Here is an 11,672-nt window from a genome sequence, read left to right as displayed (position 1 = left end):
GGATCGTTTTTTGCCTGCAAAAAATTTAAATTTATCCTGAGCCTTAGTAATGTTACTCTGGACCTCCCGCCATACCTCCTCCAACCGCTGGATCATCTCATCCGCCCCAGGACACCCAGAATTCAAATGGAAAAATTCTCTAAAATGTGGATGAAACCCATAGTTGCAGAAAAAGGGAGATGTACCCGTAGACTGGTTAATGTGGTTGTTAAATGCAAACTTGGCCAACGGTAACACAGAACACCAATCATCCTGTCGGGCTGATGTGAAGCAACGCAGAATTTGTTCCAGAGACTGATTGGTCCGCTTGGTGTGCCCATTAGACTCTGGATGATAAGCGGAGGAAAAGGACAGACCAATACCCAACCTCTTACAAAAAGCCCTCCAAAATCTGGAAACAAATTACACTCCTCTATCAGACACCACATTCAAGGGTACCCCATGCAACCGCACCACATGCTCAACAAACAATCTGGACAATGTTTCCGCATTAGGTAGACCTGCCAAAGGTACAAAATGTGCCTGCTTACTAAACCGGTCCACCACAACCCAAACGACGGTATTACCCTTGGAGGGGGGAAGGTTGGTGATGAAATCCATGGACAAATGGGTCCATGGTCTCTCAGGAATTGGCAGTGGTACCAATTCCCCGGCCGGTTATGGGGGGTTTTCGCACGGGCACAAACATCACATGCAGACACATATTCCCCAACATCAGAGGCTAAAGAAGACCACCAGAATACTCTAGCAATGGCCTTCCGGGTAGCCGAGATCCCTGGATGTCCACCCAGAACTGAGTCGTGGAACTCTCAGAGGACCTTGAGACGAAACTGAGCTGGCACGAAAAGTTTATCCACCGGCTTAGCCGGAGGTGCAAGAGACTGGGCTTCCCGAATCTCCCATTCCTACATGTTAGAAACACCTGCCTCCACCACCCCAGGCTGAAGAATGGAGGATGGAGGTTCCGGGAGGGACACAGGATCTAGACTGCGTGACAAGGCATCCGCTCTGACATTTTTGGATCCTGGCCGAAAAGTGATCGAGAAGTTGAATCGGGAAAAAAAAAGTGACCATCTAGCCTGCCTGGGTGTCAACCTTTTAGCTGACTCAATGTAAGCTAGGTTTTTGTGGTCCGTAATTACGGTTATAGGATGGACAGCCCCCTCCAAAAAATGCCTCCATTCTTCAAAGGCCAACTTTACGGCCAGAAGTTCTCGATTCCCAACATCATAGTTTCTCTCCGCAGGCGAGAATTTCTTCGAGAAAAAGGCGCAAGGTCTCAAATTGGTCAAAGTGGCGGGTCCCTGAGACAATACCGCCCCCACCCCCACCTCTGAGGCATCTACCTCGACAATAAATGGTTGAGACAGGTCCGGTTGAATAAGAACCGGGGCAGACATGAAACATTTTTTCAAAAACTGAAACGCCGCTACCGCTGCGGCTGACCAATTCTTGATATCAGCCCCCTTTTGAGTCATGTCTGTGAGGGGTTTAACCACCTGTGAGAACCCCCTTATAAATTTACGATAATAATTGGCGAACCCTAGGAAACGCTGCAGAGCCTTCAAATCACAAGGTTGAACCCACTCGACAATGGCCTGCACCTTATTAGGATCCATGCGATACCCTTCTGCAGACACAATGAACCCCAGAAACGACAGTTCTTGAACACAAAATAGACATTTTTCAAGTTTAGCAAAGAGACAGTTCTCCCGGAGCCTTTGGAGAACTGCCCGAACATGACCAATGTGAACCTGTTTATCAGGAGAGTAGATCAGTATGTCATCCAAATATACCACCATAAAACATCCAATAAAATCAGAGAACACGTAGTTTATGAAATTTTGGAAGACTGCTGGCGCATTGGTCAGACCGAAAGGCATGACCAAATTTTCAAACAACCCTTCAGTAGTGAAAAAAGCAGTTTTCCACTCATCTCCTTCCCGGACTCTGATAAGGTTATACGTTTCCCGTAGATCTAGTTTCGAAAACCACTTAGCTCCGGACAATTGGTTGTATAAATCAGGAATAAGTGGAAGGGGATGCGTATTCCTCACAGTTATCATATTTAACTCACGAAAATCGAGGCATGGGCGTAAACCACCATCTTTTTTCTTTACAAAAAAGAACCCCGCCGCCAAGGGAGAAACAGAAGGACGAATGTGTCCCTTACGGAGACTCTCGGAAATATATTCTTTCATTGCAGCCCGTTCTGGACCTGAAAGGTTATACAAGCGGGCTTTGGGCAATTTAGCACCTGGAACCAGGTCAATGGCACAATCAAATGGGCGGTGTGGAGGTAAAACCTCGGCCTCTTTTTCGGAGAAAACGTCCGTATAGTCTTTCAGGCACTCCGGAATACCTTCCAAACCCACAGACGACACAGACACAGTAACAAGACATTTCTCAGAACAATAGGGACCCCATTTAACAATGTCCCGAGATTCCCAATTAATCACTGGTTTATGCACTTGTAACCAGGGGAACCCCAACACCAGTCCCGCAGGCAGGTTGTCCATAGCAAAACATGAAATATGTTCCTGGTGCAAGGAACTTACTTTAAGGAGAAACTCTTCGGTACGAAACATAACGTCATTTTTAACCAGTGGTGTTTTGTCAATGGCAACAATGTGAATAGGAGTATCCAACCTAACTGTCCCTAACTTACACCTGGCCACCAAGTCCGAGTCAATAAAGTTTAATGACGATCCGCAATCCACGAAGGCAGAAGTGAATGTGGAGACACTCCCATAACAAAGTTTCACTTGCAACAACATTTTTGAAAATGCAGAAAAGGGTACCTGAGAGCCTGGGTGATCTCCACGACAATCACCCTGGCTCAGTCGCTTGTTGGTCAGAGGACAGGAGGGGCAATCCTTTTTCCAATATCCAGAATCACCACAGAGAAAACAGCATTTTCTCAAGAGTCGTTGTCTTCTTTCTTTCTCTTTGAGGTCGATGGTCTCCAATGTAGGACTGGCTCCCCTTCCTTGGGAGAATAACGGTGTCTCAATCTGCAACACTCCCCTCGCCCGTAGCCTGCGATCCATTTGGATGGCCTGTGTCATAGCCTCCTCCAGGGAATCAGGCGGAGGGTGGAGAGCCAAGGCGTCTTTCCGATGTTCAGACAGGACTCTACAGAACAAACCACGGAGGGCGGCATCATTCCAGCAGACCTCAGCAGCCCTGCATCTGAACTCTGAACAAAACCACTCGGCTGAGTGTTTACCCTGGCACACACTCATCACCATGTCCTCAGCCATACGTATCCAATCAGGCTCATCATAAATATGCCCCAGGGCCTCAAAAAATGCATCCACAGTCATACGCTCAGGGGCCGTGGTCGGAAGGTAGAAAGCCCAAGCCTGTGGAGCCCCCCTTAACAGAGATATAATGACCCCCACTCTCTGGCTTTCACTCCCAGACGAGTGTGGTCTCAAAGAAAAAAAAGCTTACATCCCTCCTTGAAAACTCTGAATTCCTTTTTATCTCCAGAAAAGGTATCTGGTAACTTAACCGGAGACTCCGGGGAAATTAATGTAACATTCCGAGCCCTCGATGAAAAAACCACCTGCACAGTGTCAGCGATCAGCTGCTGAGACTGAGCCAGGACTCGTTGTTCTCCAAGGAGTTTCTGAGACATCAGAGTTAGGTGCTTAACCTGCTTAGAAAGAGCGTGCATAGGATCCATCACATACACAGGTGAATGAGAGCAGAGAAAAAAAATGGTAAAGGTCAGTTATAATGTCAGGATCCTGACAACGCCGGCGTACAGCCCTCGCTGAGCAGGGACTCACCAGTGCTGTAGGGGTCCCGGGGACAGTAACAGCTGGAAAGTACAGAAGCACAGGACCTGAGCGCTAAAGTATTAGCAAGCAGGCACGGGACCTACGGTCATGTGACAACAAGGGGGAGGGGCTTAGCGTCCTGATTGCTAAGATGGAATAACATTCAGAGTCGGGCAAACCAGAGATCATACACAATACGGGCGAACGAGGTATAGGAGGGACAAGCAGATGGGAGGTCAGACGAAGCCAAAGGTCATACACAAGAGGGCCGTGCGGTACAAAAGGGACGAGCAGAGAGCAGTCAAGTCACAAGCAGAGGGTCATACACGAGAAGACGGTGCGGTACAAGAGGGGCAGGCAGAACTCGTAACAGAGACAGAACCAGATCACAACCAAACAAGCAACAAGTTATCAGGCACAAGGCACACGTATACAAGAGGTCACTTAACTCAGTCGAGGGCAGGAGTATAACTGACACGGGACCCAGGTCCAGTGAGCATTAAATAGCCGCCCTCTGCCAGAGAGAGGCAGAAACAATTAACCCCCTGTCTGACCAGGACGGGCCAAAGCGAAACCCCGCCCTGGATCATGACACTTCACACTTAAAGGCGTTATAAGAGGAGACGTTCAGAAAGGCACATGTTGGCGGAGTGTTGGAAGGGAGCATTCCATCTGATCTGGAGGTTGACTGAGTCGCTGACCCGGAGGACACAGCACGGAGGCAGGCATCTGTGTGTGCTACAAACTGTGAGTAAAGCTTTGGAACTGCACGTCCTGGTGTCCTCCAATTATTCCTGCGCCAACACACCCTGTACCACTACATCTGGGTATCAGCTTCTACACCGCCTGCACCTCTCCTCTGCCCCTACATCTACACTGCCCTGGGGCTACAGCTCCACCTGTGGGTAGCTTCACCATCTTGGCTGCAACACACCACCAGCCCCAGAGGATCTGCATGCAGCGTCGGCCCAACATCCCACTTGCCGAACACCACAGGTGGCGTCACAAACTATTCCATTAACTACAAACCACCATTCAACACCCCTGATTACTTGGGCGCCCAGTGACACATCCCCCTGACACCGGTCCGGTACCGAGTACCCCACGGCCCTGGGAGGGCGTCCCAATTTGGCATCACAAACAGGATGACGAGACCCAATGCCATCGGGTTCTGTGTGCCTAAGATTTGTTGGACTTAAAACTTTTGAGAATGTGCAGAAGACCCAATTTGATAGACTGTAAAATGAATGTTAAAAATGGCCGCTGGCACAGTGAAGAAGGGTGTGACAACATGGGAGGTCCTAAGAAAAGACCGCGAACTGTCCTGGGCCTCCCCTGCCTGAATTGCTATGCAACGGCAACATGGCCCACCCCCCGAGGGGTTCATATACTGGCTTGGTATGGAGGCACTGGAAGAAGACGCCGCCCCAAGAAGCCAGTGGTGGGAAAGGGGCCGAAGCAGGAAGAACTCCAGAATGCCATTTTGGAGAGAGATGGGAGGAGGCCTGCGGAGCGCAGGGAGGTCATGCCAGATCTCCTTGGCGCCATGGCTGAAGGCTCCAACCCAGTGTCCGAGATGAATCGCCAGCAGCTGGAGGAAGAAATAGCCCAGCTGACGCGCAGCCTGCAACTGAGGCAGGAAGCGCTATGGACCTTGAACCTCCAGCGCGCCCAGGAGGGGTCTACACCTGCGGTACCCGCCACACTGGTACCCACCGCTGCTGCACCAGATTCTGTCCAGGCAGACTCCATGGAGCCTGCGACTGCTGCCATACCACCGGCAGCACGTATTGTTTCCCCTCTGCCGCCACCACCGGAGGAGTTGTACCAGGTCCTGGGAGCCGAAGCCCCTGCAGACCCGGAGCCGCCCTTAGCTCCGCCGCCGTCCCCGGCATTCCACCGGATGGCACCCGCCGCCACCATGCCTGCACCGGAGCAAAGACCACGCCACCGGGAGGCTCCAGGTACGTCTGATGCCTCTACACCTGGGAAGGCCCTGGGGTGTACCGCGGTCGCAGCGGAAGGCCAGGTCGTGTTGGATCTGGTCTGGGACTGGAATGCCAGTCCCCCGGGGAAAACACCGGAACCACCCACCAGTGAGGAACAGCTGCTGGGTATTGATATGCATCATGGGTTCCCTTTACCCCAGCATCGATGTCCTAGGCAGCAATCGCACCAGTTGTTGCCACCATGCCCTTTGGCAAGCAACCAGCAACAAGATGAAGACGCCCAAAGTTTCTCCCCTGGAAACAGCCCTAATCACCAGTTTTCAGAAGCCCCAGGAGGAGCCCACCACTAGCAAAAATAACTAACTCTCGTTACCCAGGAGGGTATTTGCACCGTTGTGCCTTTTGCTTTCCTATCATGGTTTATTTTTGGTTTTTCCAGTTGTTGCCCAGTTTTGATTGGCAGCTTTCAAATTGAACTGCAGAGATCATGAACGCTGAATGGTCCAGAACTGTCCTTGTAAATAGTTTGCACCTCTTTAGGTGCTCTCTCTTGGTTTTACATAGGTCTTCTTTCGAGGATAAGGACTTCCTCATCTGGGGCATGGCTCCAACTAAGGACACTGCAAGAAATCCCGGCTGGAAGCGGTGTCCAACACTTAGAAGAATTATCTTATCTTAAGGACATTTCCAGACTCGTGTCTACCTTTAGCACTTATTGATAATGGTTAATATATTTTTTGAAACAAAAAGATAGAAACTGATAATGTTTTAATGACAGATTTTATAGAGTATAACTGAGAGAAGAAATATAGTGAATGCTTACAGAACTTTGAATAAAGATGTTGAGGATGTGAATATAGAATTAAAAAAGTACAGGTGACGAACCAGGTATCCACGGTTGTCATCCTACGTCTAGAAGAGACAGTAGAAGGAGGAAAATGTGAAAGATAGTGGAAAGGAGATGTGTTGCTAGCAAATGTGAATTGATATTGAGTTTGCTAATATAGCACTTTAAATTAGGTGGCATAATTTAAGATTTAGACAGTTAATTTGTTTGTAATGTTCAAGAAACCGTGCCTCCTATATTAGGAAGTTTAGTATAAGAAATGTTTATTCAGCATTACAAAATTTTGTATGTCCTGTATTGTTAACTCTGTTTGATTTGCAGCCCGCGGACTTGCTGTGTTTAACGGGGGGAATGTGGCGCCCCTGAGGATTCAGTTGCCACAGAGGTACTGCACCTCCTCCTGAGGTGTGGTACCCCATCATCCAGGTGAGTTGGAGGCTCCTAACCACGCTCCAACACTTGCATCCCACACAACATGGTAGTTCAGCAAAGCCACATTGCGGCTCCCTGCTTGGAGTGTAGCAGAGCACCTTTGGTGGCTCCATGCTTGGAACACGAAACGTGCTGGGAAGCGGGTGGTGTTTAGAATACATAAAGAGCGGGAAGGTTTAGGTAGTCAGTCAGTCAGAGAGAGTCACTCGGAGAGGATTCCTGGAAGAGGGATGGAGGAAGGAGTGCTGCAGTTGCCTCAGTGATCTGAGCCAGCTGGCACAGGAAAGGAAAGAAGGAGAAAGACATTGGACTGAAACCTATGAGAGAGGGATTAGTACGGAACAAAGGAGTAAAAGGGAACAGAGAGGATGTGGGTTAGAAGAGAACCCTGCCTAGAAGTTCTAAGCGCAAGGCTGGGGCCCGGTCCCCGAGGTTGTATGGATACTGAAGGTCCTGCAGCAGACACCGGTGGAGTAGTGGGCTGTAAATGCACTACTCCCATCTAAGACTTGGGGGCACAACAGCAACGTGAATAGTGAGCCGGGATTCAGGAGAGAGGAGTCCCCGAAGCAGGCTACAGCTGTCTGCCGTACAAGTAGAGTTCTTGGGAACATCTGTCAGGAGGCACTCCAGTGTAACTCAGTACTGGGAGTACTTCACACTTAAAGGCGTTATAAGAGGAGACGTTCAGAAAGGCACATGTTGGCGGAGTGTTGGAAGGGAGCATTCCATCTGATCTGGAGGTTGACTGAGTCCCTGACCTGGAGGACACAGCACGGAGGCAGGCATCTGTGTGTGCTACAGACTGTGAGTAAAGCTTTGGAACTGCACGTCCTGGTGTCCTCCAATTATTCCTGCGCCAACACACCCTGTACCACTACATCTGGGTATCAGCTTCTACACCGCCTGCACCTCTCCTCTGCCCCTACATCTACACTGCCCAGGGGCTACAGCTCCACCTGTGGGGAGCTTCACCATCTTGGCTGCAACACACCACCAGCCCCAGAGGATCTGCATGCAGCTTCGGCCTAACATCCCACTTGCCAAACACCACTGGTGGCATTACAAACTATTCCATTAAATACAAACCACCATTCAACACCCCTGATTACTTGGGCCCCCAGAGCCAAAGACCGGGTCACCGCTGCTGTGACACATCCCCCTGACACCGGCCCGTAACCGAGTACCCCACGGCCCTGGGAGGGCATCCCATGTGCACACGTTGCGGATTCGTCTGCGGATCTGCAGCGGAGTTGGCCCTGCGGATCTGCAGCAGTTTTCCAAGGGATGTACAGTACTATATTATCCTATGGAAAACTAAAACTGCTGTGCACATGCACATGTGGAAACACAAAGGTTTATTTTCCGCAGCATGTCAATTCTTTGTGCGGATTCCGCAACGTTTTTACACCTATTCCATTATAGGAATCCACAGGTGTAAAAACGCAGGCGAAATCCGCACTAAATCCGCAGGAAATTCACAGGTAAAATGCAGGCATTTTGACCTGTGGATTCTGCAGATTCCGCGTGTAAAAATCTACAGACGAATCCGCAACGTGTGCACATAGCCTTACACTGAAGCCTATTTTCATCTTCGTCACCAGGCCAATTTTTTCAATACTAACCAGTGTCACTTTATTAGGTCAAAACTCTGGAACGCTTCAATGGATCCCACTGATTCAGAGATCGATTTTTTTGTGATGTATTGTGCTCAGTGATAGTGGTAACATTTCTTCAATATGACCTATACTTATTTGTGAGGAAAAAAATGGAAATTTGGCAAAAATTTTTAAAATTTTGCAATTTTCAAACATTTAATTTGTATGACCTTAAATCAGGAAGTTATGTCACACAAAACAGTTAATAAACAACATTTCCCACATGTCTACTTTACATTAGCACATAAGGGTTAAAATTTGACCAGCAATTTCTCATTTTTACAACAAAATTTACAAAACCATTTGTTTAGGGACCACCTCACATTTGAAGTGACTTTGAGTGATTTATATGACAGAAAATACCCAAAAGTGACACCATTCTAAAACCTGCACCCCGCAAGGTGCTCAAAACTACTTTCAAGAAGCTTATTAACCGTTCAGGTACTTCAGGTGGAATGTGGAAGGAAAAAACAAACATTTAACTTTTTTCACAAAAATTTACCTTTAGACCCAATTTTTTTCACTCTCACAAGTGTAACAGGATGAAATGGACCATACAATTTGTTGTGCAATTTCTCCTGAGCATGCTGGTGATACCCCATATGAGGAGGAAAACCACTGATTAGGTGCACGGCAGGGCGCGGAAGGGAAAGAGGACCATTTGACTTTTTGAATGTAAAATTTGCTGGCATCAATAGCGGACACCATGTCATGTTTGGAAAACCCCTGATGTGCCTATACAATGGACATCACCCACAAATTACACCATTTTGGAAAGTAGACCCCACAGGTAACTTATCTAAATGTGTACTGAGCACCTTGAAACCCAGGCTCTTCACAGAAATTTATAACGTTGAGCTGTGAAAATATAAAACAATCAAATTTTTTGCCCCAAATTTTGTATTTTCATAAGACAGGATAAAATTGAGCACAAATTGTGTTGTGCAATTTCTCAGATACCCCATATGTGATCAAAAGCTACTTTTGAAGCACAGCGCAAAACTCTGAAGGGAAGAAGCGCCATTTTACAGTGCAGATATTGCTGCACTGGTTTGAGACTGCCATGTCACATTGGCAGAGCGCCTGAGGTGCCAGAACAGCTGAACCCCCATAAGTGACCCCATTTTACAAACTACACCTCACACTGAATTCATCTAGTGGTGCAGTGATCAAGTTGACACCACAGGTGTGTCACAGAATTTTATACCATTGGGCAGAGAAGAAAATAAATCTACATATTTACCACCAAGATTATGTGTTTGCCCCAAATTTTACATTTTTATACTGAAAAATGGCACCAAAATTTGTTCTACAATTTCTGCTGAATGTAGAAATGCCCCATATGTGGCTGTTAAGTACTGCTTAGCCACATGGCGAGCCTCTGGAGGAACAGAGCACTATTTGCTTTCTGAAGCACAGATTTTCCTAGAATAGTTTGTGAACTTCATATACAGAGCCCCTAAATGCTGAAAAGCAGAATCCCCCTCAAGTGACCCCATTTTGAAATTTATACCCCTTTGGGAATTTATCTACAGGTGAAGTGATGATTTTGACTTTATGGGCTCATACTCACTGGTGAGAAATACGGACGAGTGCAATCCGATAAACATCGGATTGCACTCGGACCAATGTTATTCAATAGGTGACATCTAGAGTTGAGCGAAACGGGTCGACCAAATTCAGAAGTTGCCGACTTTGGCTAAAGTCGGGTTTCGCTGATCGAAACCCGACCATAGCGTGAGGTCGGCCATGAGGTAGCCGACCTGAGCGCCAAAGTCGCGCTTCCCACAATGCTTCCTGCGCCTTTTCTCAGCCAATCATCAAGGACGCACACTGTGGGCAACGCGATTACATAGGCAGCAGCCCCCACCATGTTAGAGAAGGGCATTCAAGTGATTGGCTGACTTTGTGAGGCATCACAGTGGCTATAAAAGGCCATGACCGCCGACCGCCATCTTACTTCTGCCGATCTTAGCATAGGGAGAGGTTGCTGCTGCTCGTTCTCAATAGGGAGAATGTTTAGGCAGGAAAAAAAAAGTGCTTCTGCTGATAGCGATTTTCACTGTACAACACAACAGTACAGTGTGCAGTGACAGAGGAGGCTATATTTGTGCAGAGCAGCTCTGTTGGTGATTAGGCTGCTTTCTAATGCTCCCTGATAGCTGCATTGCTGTTTGCACACTGCTGTGCAGAGTGCTTTTTTAAAAGCAAAAATACTTTTATTCCTTTTCTCTGCACAGTTACCAAGTGTTCATTTTTTCACATGGAGATTAACATTTTTCCATACATACACCATATAGAGGTGTCTGATTCTCAAACAGTATCGGATATCTGGTGTTCTTATTACTGTCACATCTACACAGAGTCAGTGTGTGCGTGTGACACTCCGTAAATACATATACGGACATTTCCATTTCTCCATACACCATATTGAGCTGTCCGATTCTCAAACAGTATTGTATATCTGCTGTTCTTATTACGGTCACATCTATACAGAGTCAGCGTTTGTGACACTCCGTAAATACATATACGGAGATTGACAATTTCACCAACAATGTATACAGCTGTACACTTCTGATACAGTACCGTATATCTGCTTGTTGGATTACGGTGAAATACATACTGGGTGAGCGTCTGTGACTCACAAAATATATACGGAGATTTCACTTTTTATATACACCTTACACAGCTGTACGCTACTCATACAGTACCATTTCTCTGCTGGTATTTTTGGTACATTTTCCTAAACATGAGGAAGTCTGGTGGTAGAGGCCGTGGACGTGGGTGGGGGGGCGCAGCTGGTACTGATGGTGGTGGTGGTGCATCGGCTGGCTCTGGCAAAAGCACAATAGCAGCTAAGGCAGGAGGTGTTGAGCCTGTGTTATCGTCTGGCACATGAAGGCCTTTAAGGTTCGCTTTTCTGGGAGTAGGTAAACTGCTTTTAAAGCCGGAGCATCAGGAACAGGTTTTAGCTTACATTGCCGAAACAGCCTCCAGC

The 11,672-nt window shown here is 47.7% G+C and overlaps 1 protein-coding gene across 1 annotated transcript in view; it reads left to right on the top strand.

Annotated features, from left to right (window-relative positions):
• The first annotated feature begins 5,538 nt into the window (after window positions 1-5,538).
• Window positions 5,539-11,672, top strand: part of RPGRIP1 (RPGR interacting protein 1) — a 95,710-nt gene continuing 89,576 nt past the window's right edge. Inside the window, exon 1 of the mRNA XM_073575536.1 lies at window positions 5,539-5,752. Coding sequence (XP_073431637.1) covers window positions 5,539-5,752 — 214 coding nt within the window. The remainder of the gene's footprint in view (window positions 5,753-11,672) is intronic.

This window comes from Dendrobates tinctorius, unplaced genomic scaffold (genome assembly GCF_039654945.1).
Source record: "Dendrobates tinctorius isolate UK_male_01 unplaced genomic scaffold, ASM3965494v1 ptg000044l, whole genome shotgun sequence".
Classification (NCBI taxonomy): domain Eukaryota; kingdom Metazoa; phylum Chordata; class Amphibia; order Anura; family Dendrobatidae; genus Dendrobates; species Dendrobates tinctorius.
The sequence above is the reverse complement of the archived record's forward strand: the minus strand, read 5'-3'. Positions and strand labels throughout refer to the sequence as shown.